General features: G+C 45.0%; 1 protein-coding gene across 1 annotated transcript in view; it reads right to left on the bottom strand.

The window, feature by feature from the left end:
- Adam12 (ADAM metallopeptidase domain 12) overlaps positions 1–14,234 on the bottom strand; it is a 356,891-nt gene that overhangs the window by 101,056 nt on the left and 241,601 nt on the right. Inside the window, exons 6-8 of the mRNA XM_021167906.3 lie at positions 9,071–9,257; positions 3,008–3,073; positions 1,875–1,946 (exon numbers count right to left, since the gene is read on the bottom strand). Of these exons, the coding sequence (XP_021023565.1) occupies positions 1,875–1,946; positions 3,008–3,073; positions 9,071–9,257 (325 nt within the window). The remainder of the gene's footprint in view (positions 1–1,874; positions 1,947–3,007; positions 3,074–9,070; positions 9,258–14,234) is intronic.

Here is a 14,234-nt window from a genome sequence, read left to right as displayed (position 1 = left end):
CATAACATACTTAAAAACCATGTGTTGTTCCAGAGCTCAGTCTGTCTCAAGGGTCTGATGAAGGAACTGGGATCTTCTCACCCATGCTCCACCTTGCAAAATCACTGTTGCATCTGCAATAACTCCTGTTTCTATTCTAGGAAAAGTGAGTGGCTCTCACCTGCAGCTCTAGAGCCCTCTGCTCACAGTATCATTGAAGGGCAGTCACTTGGGTGTCAGAGGAAGGGTTTCTATGTCTACCTGCTATGGGTCTGCTGTGACTGCAAAAAGAAGGACTACAAATCCGATGGCTTCTAAGTTCATTGTGCACAGAACTGAGGACAGTGAGGTCTATAAGCTCTTGCAAGGTATAGACGAATTTATGGAAGGGTTTTTGCCTTCCTCATTTTGAAAATGTCGAAAATGTACATTGAACAGAATAGGACTGCTTGGAAAGAAAGATGTAGCAAAAATGCTCTGTGGGAAAGGTGATTACGTCACAGAGGCCTGGCTGTAAGAGGCACAGCTATAACCAGACATTCCTTTTTATGGGTAGGAGACATGGTCCTGCTGAGAAGCTTAGCTCTGTTCCTTCTCTCCACTGGTGGCTTCTGTAGTATAGCTCTGTACCAGGTGAATTCCTGGCTTTGGGCCCTGGAGCTTCCAGCCACTTAAAATATGCAAGTCTCCAGGGGACATCTGAAAACACTCATGCCAGGTGCTTCCCTCACCTCTGCCAGAGAACAAGAAGTCAGACAAGTCTCTGGAAGCTCCTTCCCACCCTGTGGTCCCTCAGCAGTGATATGTAAGCCATTGAGGGAACAGGGATTCCTCAGATGAGAGCCACCAGCTCCAAACAGTCAGATTCTATCTGGTAGGAGGGTCACTGAGAGAAGGGTGATTTAGACAGACACCCACCCCCTCCATTTCCTTGCCAGCAAGCTATAGAAGGAACCAGATTCCCCAGAAATCATCTTGTGAAAATGGTGGTGGAGTCTCCCTTGCTCCCAGTGAGGGTCTTCCAATAGCTGTTGTTCTTAGAGGAAGTGTTCTCCAAGGAGCGTTTGCAAATGGCTTGGTTCATCAGTCCTTGAGATGTGATTGGGTCATGAAGATTCTCACATAATCAAATGGTTACTGCCTGGCTGGAATAATACTAGGGTGCTATAACTGGGAGGAGGGGCCTAGTTTAAGGATTATAAGGGTGTGTCCTGAAAAGATACACTTGGGGGTAACGCCTTGCCTCTCTTGACTCCCTGGCCACCACAAGTTGAGTAACTGTGTTCTGCCATACCCTCTCAGGCATGATGGCCCAGAATCTTGGGCCAGCAGACCTCAGTCTGAAACTCCCAAAGCCATAAGTAAAAATAAAGGTACCCTCCTCCACAGTTTTTCTTACAGGTATCTGTCGTATGGATGGAAGGGTGACTAACATGGTGAGTGAGCCAGAAGTCCGCTGCTGGGTTCTGACAGTGGAACCTGTAGAGCCCACCCTCTAGTCCTCACTGGTGCATCATGAACTCCACACTGGAGAGCAGGAAAGAGGTCAGGCTACCAAATTCTGGAAGTTTCAATGCACCCTACCAGAATTCTGTCTAATGGATTGTCCAGAAATCTCTTAGGCTGGAACACTTCCTGGCAAGACAAGATACTAAAGGAAGCTGAGTCCCCATAGCCTTCCCAGTCCAGATCAACTAGGGCTGGAATCTCCGAAGCCCAGGACCTGGAAAGCACCTGCTCAGAGGACTGGCCACTCACTCAGAGGACAAGCACAGGCCCCAGGGGCAGATTCTGGTCTTTCTGCTCAGTCAGAGGAAGTGTGCTTAGTTCTTTCCAACCTCATTTCTGAACACTGGCACGATCTGCATGATTTAATCACCTGCAAAGGAACTTACCTTGTCAACGTGATTGGCGATCTCTATTAATCGCTGCTTAACTTTCTCCAGGTCTTTTCCTTGCCTCTGAAACTTAACAATTTTAAATGCTAGCATTAATAATGGTAAGAATATCAATCAGGATTCCTCCTCCCAGACCCTGGGCTTTGGTGACGCCCTGTACTCCTGGGGGGGGGGGTGCCCTTCAGTACAGTACAAGGGGCTCCCATTGTGCCAGGTAGTTTCCCCAGCTGGGGAGTCCCTGCAGTTCCGAACAACTGGCTCAAGCCAAGGGCTCAGAGGACAGTGACTTTTGCAATTCTTCCAACTTCATAAATGATGGAGGAAGAGACATGTTTTGGCAACGATATAATGGACAGTGGGAAGACTCTCCAAAGCCACTTTTCATATCATCACCTTGATTTTAACTTCCCAAGATACTTCCTCTATGTTTGCTTTTAAACATTAAATATGAGAAGCAAAAAAAAAAAAAAAAAAAAACAAACTCATGGCAACATGTCCAAGGAGAATCGGGGAAAAGTTAACACACTCTTTCCTTTACGTTGACCTTCCAGAATGGGGAGGAGCGTTTTATGAGAACTTGTCAAGCAGTCTTCATGTTTGGATGTTGAATGCATTTAGGAGAAAAATGTCATCAATTTATAATATGTTAATGGAATGGTAAGAAATCACAGGGAAGTTATACAAAAGAAAATTGATTAAAAAAGTTATACAAAAAAAATTGAAAGAAAAAAAACAACAGTGCAAAGCCATTATCACAAGAGGGAAGGATTTCTCTACCATGTTTGTATAGCATTCATTCATTCATTCATTCATTCATTCATTCAGATTAAGACATGTCCAACTTTTCCCAAAATGTCAAAATGTAATTTAAAGCCATCTCTCACTCTCCTTAAATAATTCTCCTTACTTAGAGAGTTTAACTACAAAGAAACCCTGTGTTATTGGTAGGTTCACTTTATATTACACTCGATGCATCTTAAATGCTTCCTCAGATAGAAAAGCCCACTTTTAAATTCTCATCTCCAATGTTTGTAAGAAGACATGGAGGTAAAGCAAGTCCTAACTGGCTGAGTACTTTCTCTCATTTCTTTTTGAGACCAATTGTAGAGAGGAGTTTCACAGGTCCTTACCTCTCTGTTGTCTGCCACAATAACCAGCTCTACGTACTTGGTCATCTTAAGGGTCTCTCTCTTATGCTGTCAAAAGAAAGTTAGAGTGTGGTTTCCCTTAATACTTCACAGAGGCAACTAGAGCACTGTTGCATGTCTTTCGAAAACAGAAACAAATAATACAAGAACAATATTTGGAGGGGCGACTCTTCCTCTCCTGGGCTTTGTGGCTGTGTGCCCTCTAGAAGTTGACTTCCAGCTCCAGTGATCTTCTTACAAAGCCTCAAGGGGGTGATCTGGCTCCCACTTTCACATGGGAAACCCTAAAAAGGAGTTTAACATTCTTGCTGTCTCATTGATTATGAATTTAAAAGAAACCATGGTCATTTTTAAACAAAATGAACATATAAACATCTCCAAAGAACATTCTAGAACCAGGGCCAGCAAAGGCTTGCTGTTATAGATTACACATGGGTGTGAAGCCCTCTGAAGGCTACACTGGAGCCCAGCCTGTCACTGGTGTTTCTTGAACTTTTATGGCCCATATGCATCTGCTCCATGCTGAGTAGAGGAGAACACACTTTGTAGAGAAACTGTGATCCTTCTGGGAAATGTGCTCCCCACCCCCCCACGGGATGCTATTAGCCAGTCATTTAAGAACATAGTTTGCAGCAGTAGAAGATGCTGATAAACAGAGAGGCAAAGGGAGGTGCAGAGAGACAAGATACAAAGGAGCAGGCAGAGACCAGGAAGAAACAGTATCTTTTAAAAGGCCTGGGAGATGATCTGGGAGGGTTGACATTGGCAAGAGTGGAGCAGCTGAATATGGAGCCTGTGTATCAAGGTGCAGAACCCGGAGCTCAGCAGTAGAGATATAGATCCAAACAAGAAGACCTCTGAGGCAGGTTATAACATTTTAATCAAGCTTCCTCAGCAAGCGTTTGCACTCTTCTGTAAATTACTGGGAGGATCCCAAAGGCAGTTTTAGGGGAAATAAAACAATTCGTGGAGGGTGGTCTCAAAAAACTCAAACATCGAAAACAAAAGAGCAAAGCTTTCTGTTTCTGCAATAACACAGTTAAAGGAAGTGGGGGTTGCAGCTTGTCTCTGGTCCTTCCCAACCGAAATTGCTGGTTTATGACTTAAGTCTCATACAGGGCTTAAGCTGAAAACTCAGTGTTACAACCACTTGTCCAGACAAAAGCAAAAGGGATGAAGGCATGCTTTGAATCAGGTTTCCAGTCACATAATCTGGAGGGAAACATCTTTCATAAAACAAATCTCCAGCAGTCCAGAATCTTCCAAACAGATTTTTACAAGAAAAATGTTTGTATTATAGTGGTGTTCCTGCTTGCTGCCCAGCTGTGCTGATTCATGAATTTAGGTGTCCCTGAAGAAATCTGGAAACCTCATGGAGGAAGGAAGAGAAAGTACCATGAAAGGTATAATTTCTCACGCTTTTACAGTGCTGCAAGGAGAAACTGTCAGGCTAGGTAACTGTATGCACAGGCAGGCTCCACTGTGCTAGCTACAAACTCAGAAAGGCAAAAGTTAGCCCCTCTGTGTGTTCAAAAGGAGACACTTCTGGAAATAGAGTCTTGTGCTTTTTCTCTTTCACTAAGAAGTGGCCAAAGGAATAGGAATTTCCCCAACCTTTCTCTCCTCACCTCTGTGGTGTATGCTTGTATATGTGTTTGTATCATGCTTCTGTAGGTGTGTGTTTCTGTGTGTGTGTGTGTGTGTGTGTGTGTGTGTGTGTGAGAGAGAGAGAGAGAGAGAGAGAGAGAGAATATGAACGACTGTATGTACATACTCATGGAGACCAGAGGTTCATGGCATGTGTCTTCCTCTAACCCGTTCCACCTTTTTTTTTTTTTTTTTTGGAGACTTGGTCTCTCAGTGAACTGGGAGTTTATCATTTTAGTTAGGTTGGCTTGCTAGCGAGTCCCTGGGATCCGGCTGCCTCTCTCTCCTCTGCAGGTGCTAGGGTGACAGGTGCATTCTACTGCACCTAGCTCTGCACCCGGGTGCTGGGATCTGACCCCAGAGTAGAGTGCAGCTTATTGCCGGTGCCATCTTTCCAGCTCCCAGGAGTCAATTTCTTCCTCTCCTGCCTCTCCCTCTCTGCTAATACGCCCTGTTCCACCATAAACAAATTCAGTCAATCATGCAGACAAAAACACGGCTGTGGACATGGAGAAATAAATGAATCTCTCGTGACAAACTCTTCAAGAGAGCTCTGCTTGCTTAGGCGTTTACGCTTCTCAGACTGCAGAGGGGGGGAATCTCTGGGCAGAGGACATTTCCAACTGGCCTTGGATCATCCTTTAGAAAACATACAATCCCAGATAATGAAAACAAACACGTGAACACAATTTTCCTGTCTCTGCAGTTTTCAGAGAAATCCACATTTTCTCATGAATTTAGAGAATTGCAAGCTCAGAGAGAAGTTTAACCACATCGAAATGAAAAGCCACAGGGGAGTGGCCAGCTCCCTGCTGAAAGCAAGGCTTAAATTACCTCTATGGGATCCCTACCTATCTAGGCTGTCCAGTTTAAAAAAAAAACAAACAAAAAAACCCCCTCAAATTCGTGATACGAGCAGCGACATTAGAAAGCAAACAGAAACAGTGACTGAATTTTCACTTTTGCAGATTGTGAACAAAATCGTGTTCCCAAAACAGGGTCTCTGAGACTGGTCCAACAGTTTCAGCTCCAAGGTAGGGAAAGAGTTGGGAACAAGGTACCCAAGAGGGAACTAGTTCGTGGATTTCTGAAAGTCAACCCAGCCAAGTTCCCAGAGTCTGTCTATCCTCTGAAGCACTTGCTGCAGTCTCTGGTATAGAGCACTTCACTCCAGCTGGGAGAGCGACCAGGGCACCAAGGGGTTTTCACAGAATCCTGTCTTCTTATGGCCAGACCCTTGGCAGGACATTCACTCATCCTACAATGTCTTCTGGGAGCTTGCTGTGTGCCGTGCAATGGGTTAGGTACTAGAGATGTAGGGATGGAGAAGACCAAGGCCGCTTACTGCCTTCATGAAGCAACCCCCTTCTCTGCTATTGGGGTGTACGGTGTGATTTTCTTATTAGCAGACTTAGCCTTTGTCTCTCTCACAAAGCTTATGGGGGCAGCTGATAAAATCCTTTTCCATTCTTTCTGTTTGCTTTGAGACATGGTCCCATGTAACCCAGCCTGGCCTCTAACTTGCTATGGAGCGGAGGGTGTTCTTGAACTTCTGATCTTCCTGCCTCCACCTCTAGAGTGCTTGGTTCACAGGCAAGCACTACCATATTCAGTTTATGAAATGCCAGGGATAGAACTTGAGACCTTAGGCAGAGGTCTCAGGTGAACCTCAAGCTCCCGGTTCTTGGCCCACGGGGAGGGAAGGAGTCTAGGCAGGTCAGCTGCGTACCAAGAAACATCAGGGTGGACTTAAAAATCTCCAGAGAGAAAATGATGACACTCTTGTCTTCCAGAGGCAAATGGGACTCTCACTACAATAGAATAGAGCCCTGTAAAAGTGACAAACAGCCCAGCTTTATGTGCTAGCCGTCATGAACATCTACATCAAGACAAATTCGTGATGCTTGGTGAAGAAAAAAAAATGCAAACATCTGCAGAGAAGTTGAGATAGTTAACATTTAGGGGGGAGTCAGGAAAACGCTGGAGAGCAGCAATTGTGCTTGGCACACGGCATAAACAAGATGAATTAGCTGCAGCTACATTGATTTTTGTTGTTTCTTAAGTATAGAATAAAGGCAGCACAGGGAGGCAAGTGATGGGCATGAAACTCGAATCTGCGTTCACCGCAGAGCTCTCCAAAATGACCTGGAACTTCCAAGTATTCTGTTTATGGGGAAATCATTTTTTTGTACGATCTATATTATATACCCCCCAGTTTAGGGTGATTTCTTTCCCTCATTTAAGACCATCACATAGAATTTTGGAGCAACACTGGGAGTTGAGGTGAACAGCACGGGCATCGTTGCCTTCCCTTTTTCTTTCAAAGGTTCATTTAAACTCCCACATTAGCAGCACAGTGTCATTAGGCAGGGATCCTTCCTTCTCTCCATGTCAGCACGACTGGAAATGACGGTGCCAATCATGGTTCTAGAGAGCTGTGCATGCTCAGAGAATTAAAACACAGTCAGCCAGGACAGACCAAGTTTGTACTTCTAAATGAAACAGGAACACATTCGAGCATCATTTAAACTGTTAAGTTATAAATCACACAATGTGGGGAACAAGCATTCAACCAGGTACTCAAAGCCAAGAGCCTGAAAACAAAATGCAAATGGTCTACTTGTTTATGATGGGCAAAGCTTGGCTCGGTCACATCCTAGCTGGGGTCTGGACTCAAAAGCAGGCATGTTTGAAGAGTGAAATAAACATGAGAGGGACTGTAGAGGCTGTCTCTGATTCTTGCTCTTAGGTCTGTCACTCAAGAGGGGTGGGGCAATGGGGAAACGAAAGAGAGACCTAACTGGAGCTGAGCTGAGCAGCTGCTGCTGCTGCTGCTAGAAACATCTCCCTGCCTCTGTGTGTGTGTGTGTGTGTGTGTGTGTGTGTGTGTGTGTGTGTTGCATGTGCATATGTGTGTATGTGTGTGTGCATGTGTGTGTGGGGGGGGCATACATGCGTGGGAGTGTGCCTCTGTGTGTGTGTGTGTGTGTGTGTGTAGACCAGAAGGCAGTTTCAGGTATTCTTCCTCAGGACGCCATTCATAGGTTGTTGCTTCTGTCGTTATTGTTTGTTTGCTTGATTAGTTTTGTTTTGTTTTGTTTTTTTGAGACAGAATTTTTCACTGACCTTGCCAAACAGTCTAGGCTGGTTGTCCAGGGAGCCCCAGAGAGCCTCCTGTCTCCACCTTCCCTGAGATTGTATTACAAAATAGCATCAGCATGCCTAGCTTTTAAAATTATTTTTAGTTATTAATATAGGTTCTGGAGATCAAACTCAGGTCTACATACATGTGCTTTACTGACAGTAGTTTCTCTAGCCTTATTTTGTTATTTTGAAACAGGATCCCAGGAACTGGCTGTGTAACAAGAACGCCCATGAATTCTTATCCCCTACCTCCACAATGCTAAGATCACGAGTGTACTATCACCGCTGGCATTCCTGGGTAGTTTTAAAATCCTGGGGTTTAGATAGGCTGCCCCCACCCCATTCCTGAAACATCATGCTAAGGTGAGCCCCAGAACTTAAGTGGAGAATGCTTCCTCTATGGGGAGGAGGAGAAATAAAAAATATCCTGAGCACTGTACATGGGCAGCCTTGGGAACCATCAGAGGGGAGACAGTTTTGCGTCTCATGACAGAAAATCTGACTGGACGGGAAAAAGTCCAGGACTCGGCAGTTAAGTGGTTTAGGGGAACAGACATTCTGGGCAGGTATAAAGAGAACACCAGGAGAGAGGCAAAAGCACAGAACATGGCCCTGGAGGGGAGGACAAACACTGGCAACATGGCCCAGGGATAAATAAGACTTTGGTAAAATCACTGGAGAAGACTCAGTGGCCCTCTGCACACATAGGTGGATAAAGCTTGTTCATCTTCTGGACCCACTTGTGAGATCCCACACTGTGGGCTAAGGGAACCTCAATGTGGAGAGTTCCATGCTTGCTGTGTTGACCACCAGGGTGCCCTACACTGGCTTCTCACTGCCGTCTATCCCCTTGATGACTTTGACAGCCTCTGACCCCGAGGATGGGACTTTACCTGTCACAAGTTAACAGATCTGATGCTTATGTTTGCTTCGAAGGTGCAGGAATTGGAGTTTGTACACATACTCTCCCCAGGACATCCCCTACCTCCTGAGGAATGGATGTCATTCCATGCACACAACATCCGGCAGCGAGGATGCTCCAGAACTCTTTTTTTTTTTTTTTTTTTTTTGGTTTTCCGAGACAGGGTTTCTCTGTATCTGTATAGCCCTGGCTGTCCTGGAACTCACTCTGTAGACCAGGCTGGCCTTGAACTCAGAAATCTGCCTGCCTCTACCTCCCGAGTGCTAGGATTAAAGCCGGGCCACTGTTGCAGCTCTCGGTTCAAGAAACATGAACGCGGAGTCCCCTCTTACCCTTCTTGCCCGCATTTGAGAGGTTCCAGGGGAGACATCTTCCATGGTGAGGCCGGACTTGTTATGCTGTGACCCACACAGCCCTTGGGTGTTCGTCATGCTTTCAGCTGGGACGAGTTTGTAGCTGTCAGTGGTGTTTTTCATCGGTTCTAAGCTGTACGTTTTATTTTCAAACATGATTAGTCCCCTGTTAAAAAAGTAATACAAATATTAAATTTTAAGGACAGTACCTCATTTATGGTGAAGATAGATTATTTTTAAGTATTGACTTTTTTATTAGGTATTTATTTCATTTATATTTCCAATGCTATCCCAAAAGTCCCCCCTCCCCCCCCAACTCCCCCCCACACATACACTCCCACTTCTTGGCCCTGGCGTTCCCCTGTACTGAGGCATATAAAGTTTGCACGACCAATGGGCCTCTCTTTCCACTGATGGCTGACTAGGCCATCTTCTGATACATATGCAGCTAGAGACACGAGCTCGGGGGGGTGGGGTGGGTACTGGTTAGTTCATATTGTTGTTCCACCTATAGGATTGCAGATCCCTTTAGCTCCTTGGGTACTTTCTCTAGCTCCTCCATTGGGGGCCCTGTGATCCATCCAATAGCTAACTGTGAGCATCCACTTCTGTGTTTGCTAGGCCCCAGCATAGTCTTATAAGAGACAGCTATATCAGGGTCCTTTCAGCAAAATCTTGCTGGTGGTGTGTGCAATGGTGTCTGCGTTTGGAGGCTGATTATGGGATGGATCCCTGGGTATGGCAGTCTCTAGATGGTCCATCCTTTTGTCTCAGCTCCAAACTTTGTCTCTGTAACTTCTTCCATGGGTGTTTTGTTCCCAATTCTAAGAAGGGATAAAGTATCCACACTTTGGTCTTCGTTCTTCTTGAGTTTCATGTGTTTCGCAAATTGTATCTTATATCTTGGGTATTCTAAGTTTCTGAGCTAATATCCACTTATCAGTGAGTACATATCATGTGAGTTCTCCCTGAGATTCCACCTCACACCAGTCAGAATGGCTAAGATCAAAAATTCAGGTGACAGCAGATGCTGGCGAGGATGTGGAGAAAGAGGAACACTCCTCTATTGTTGGTGGGATTGCAAGCTGGTACAACCACTCTGGAAATCAGCTGGTGGTTCCTCAGAAAATTGGACATAGTTCTACCAGAGGATCCAGCAATACCTCTCCTGGGCATATATCCAGAAGATGTTCCAACCCGTAAGAAGGACACATGCTCCACTATGTTCATAGCAGCCTTATTTATAATAGCCAGAAGCTGGAAAGAACCCAGATGCCCCTCAACAGAGGAATGGATACAGAAAATGTGGTACATTTACACAATGGAGTACTACTCAGCTATTAAAAAGAATGAATTTATGAAATTCCTAGGTAAATAGATGGACCTGGAGGGCATCATCCTGAGTGAGGTAACCCAATCACAAAAGAATTGACTTTTACTTATTTCTGCGTTGGTGTGTGTGTATTTGTGCATGTGCATGTGCGTGTGCGTGTGTATATGTGTGTGTGTGTGTACATGCACACCGCATGTGCAGAGGGGCCTAAGGATGCCAGAAGACAATGTTGGTTCCCAGAGCTCTAGTTAAGGATGTTTTTGAGACACCCGGGATGGGTGCTGGGAATCGAGTTTTGGTCCCCTTGAGTGCCATCAGTCACTGAAATATCACTCTAGCACCCACGATACAGTTCTTCTTCTTCTTTTTTTTTTTGCTTTCTTTTTTCTTTTTTTTTATTGGATATTTTCTTCATTTACATTTCAAATGCTGTCCCAAAAGTCCCCTATACCCTCCACCCCCCGGCCTGCTCCTCTACCCACTCACTCCCACTTCTTGGCCCTGGCATTCACCTGTACTGGGGCATATAAAGTTTGCTAGACCAAGGGTCCTCTCTTCTCAATGATGGCCAATTAGGCCATCTTCTGCTACATATGCAGCTAGAGACACGAGTTCTGGGGGTACTGATTAGTTCATATTGTTCTCAATGAAAGAGAAAATAAAAGGAGAAATCCTGACTTATTTGTAGTTCAAGCTTTAGGAAGGAAAGACATTTATATGGTGGTGATTGTGTCATTCACTTTCGAAATTGTTTGAAAACCAAGTTTGGGGATTTCGCTTGTTCCAAATATTTTTTTTTTTTTTTGTTCAGTTTTGAGCCCCATAGTAAAGTGCAGACTTCATTGTGCCTCTCTGCTTTCTGGTTTTTGTTTTTGTAATGCTCAAAGATATATTACTGTGGAAGAGAGTCTGGCAGAAAGATCCGGTGTGACACTAAGTGCCTCTGAATTAGCAGACACAGCTCAGAAGGGAAACCTTCCCTTTTTCTCTAAAAATACAATTTCTGCTCTGAAATAATTTTTCCTGGTCAAACCTGTTCTCTAAATCGTGGAAGAGATTCGGATATAAAAATGGGGGAGGATTTATAGTGCTTTTAAAAAAACCTTTTCTTATTTAATCTTTGGGAGATGAATATGTCAAAGGACATATCTTAGACCCTGCTGTGGACTGAACGTGAAATGCCCCTCCCCCACAGCTCACATGTCTTGATCTGTGCTCCCCAGCTTGCAGTGCTGTTTGGGAAGGTTGTAGAACCTTTAGGAGGCAGAATCTCCCTGGGAGAAGTGGGTCAGGTGGGTGGGACTTGAGGTTTTATAGCCCAGCCCTACTTTCTGTCCATCTGTCCTTCCTGACTGGTGGCATATGGCCAGAGACCTTCAGCATTTGCTGCCATGCTCTTCCACCATGCTGACTGTATCCCTTGCATGCTAAGTCAATGCAAACTTTAGGCTTCCCTTAAATTACCTCATTAGGGATTTTCCCATACTACCAAGAAAACTACTTAGCACAGCACCCCAAACATTTAAGCCAATCTTTGGGTGTATGTGTGGTGGTAGCCTTAAGTCTTTTGGGGAGCCCATTTTCATTTCTTGTGTATATGTGTGTGCACTCATATGGAGGCCAAAGTTCAAGTTTATGAATCTTCTTTGATCACTTTATCCCTTATTCTTTGAGGCAGGGTCTCTCAATCAAACTCAGGGATCACCTATGGCCAGTCGTACTAGGTCTGGGGATCATATGCGTACACCTTCCAAGGCTGAAATTGTAGCTGCAATGTCCATTAGGCACTTATTTGTCTTCTTGGGATCTGAACTGCGGTCTTGTTTACACGTCAAATGGGAAACCCTTTATAGACGTGAGGATCATTGTGGAAGCTGTCTTGTCCCGTAGCTAGGCAAAGGGATTCTGGCACCCTGTAGCTCCAAGTTCAAGCTCTAGCTTTGACACTTCCTAGCTATGTTTAGGTTCCTGTGTGTCCTAAACTTGCTTTCTTCACAGACACTGTTGGATATCAGTAACTTCTGGGCACAATTGCTACACCACTACTCAGTGAGACCTTTCAACCTTACAGGTGACCAAGTTACTGTTTACATGGTGGCATCTCTCTTCCTTGGATAAAGACAGATCCCCATATCAGGCTGCTGTTCACAGGTTATTCCAAAGACTGATAATTGTAGTCAGATCTCATACTTTGTGAATGTATGTATCCTACCCACAGGAATGCTGGCCATCTGGTGCTCCCTGATATTAAACGCAGCACTCAAAGATAAACACCCTTCTGGGAACGATAATGACCAAAACAGAACCCTGTGACCCAATAGTTAGGCTTGGAAATAAAAGTGTAGAGTTTTAAAATACATGGACAAGGGAACTCTGGGCAAGGCAGTGGCTTAGAAGTCACATCCGAGCAAGTGGTTGATTATGGTTAGGGACACAAAGAAAACAGGGGTATCTCCTAACTCCCTCATCAGCCCCAGGATCCACTTGATCAAAGTGACAGCTAACTTTCTCTACCACCAGACCAACAAACTCCCTATACGTTGAACCTGGACTCACTGCTGCCACAGATGTAGGATCCAACAGTCCTCAACAACCTGGGCTAAACGGGCGTCATCCAGAAAACCTGCAAAAGCTGTGCTAATGGAGATGTTCACTGACCACTCCCCAGAAGACTGCCACCCGGACCCCATTAATGTCCCAGTGAGAACAGAGAAACAGAGGGAGCCATGTACAGATTCTAGGCAATGCTTTGGGCACTGTGCAGCCACCCCTGCTGAGGCCCTGTGAATTGAAGCATGGCAGCCGCATGGAGGCTGCCTCAGCGATCCCCGGGGCTCACAGCACAGAGCCAAGTGGCTCATTAAGAAAACTCCATGGAGAGCTGGCGCTAGGAACTCCTGGGAGAAGAACAGGACTGCTGAAAATCAACAAGGAGGAGAGCTTAGAGCAGAGTCAGGAAGGCAAGGCAGTGATCTGCCCAGGGAGACAAAAACCAATATCCAGGCCACAGACTGCAGCCTCTTAAATCTCTGCTGAGCTCTCAGCCCCACTCCCCGCAGTTATTCCTCATCTATATAAAACTCCAGGCCGTGCAGCAGAGCAGCACGTACTCCATGCTTATGCTGTTCACTCTATTCTTTTCTCTTTCCCCATTCCCTTTCCTATTACGTCACCCAAAGCCCAAAGGCTGACCTGGTAGATGACATCATAGTTCATGTCTTTATCCCACTCTGTCAGCTACCATTAACTCTCCATTCCCTTCCCCTCCTTGCTTCTATTATTCTTGTTCTTCCTCTATGTGTGTGTTCTCTATGGATTTATATTCTTACGTTTTCTCTGGTTTTAAGAATGCACTATGGCACAGGAAGCCTTTTTTCCAGTCTTGTCTATTCAGTGTTCTGTGTCCTTCTTGAATCAGGGTTGGTTCCTCTTTGCTTAGATTTGGGGATTTTCTTCTGTGCTTATTTTCTTCTGTGAAATAGTTTCATCTTTCGCATGAAATTCTTCTCCCTCTTTGGTGTCTGAGATTTGTAAATTTTGCATGTTTGAGGTGCTCGCTTTTCTCTAGTTCCCATCTAACAACATACTCACGAACCCCCACTATGACTTCTTGCCTCCATTTCTTTTCCTCCCACTCATACCCACACTAACATATCAGTATAGACGACACCATCTGGGTTCCTTTCCTCACTAGAACAATTGTTATTTAACAAGTGTCTGTTTTGTAGCCACCTGCTATTCACTCTACTGTGAGAATCTGTTAACTGCTAGAGAGTGCCTATTCCTGCAGTCAGTGTTAACCCATAGGGA

This window comes from Mus caroli, unplaced genomic scaffold (assembly GCF_978045245.1).
Source record: "Mus caroli unplaced genomic scaffold, Mus_caroli_1 scaffold_8, whole genome shotgun sequence".
Lineage (NCBI taxonomy): Eukaryota > Metazoa > Chordata > Mammalia > Rodentia > Muridae > Mus > Mus caroli.
Note: the sequence above shows the minus strand (reverse complement) of the source record. Positions and strands in the feature narration are given on the sequence as shown.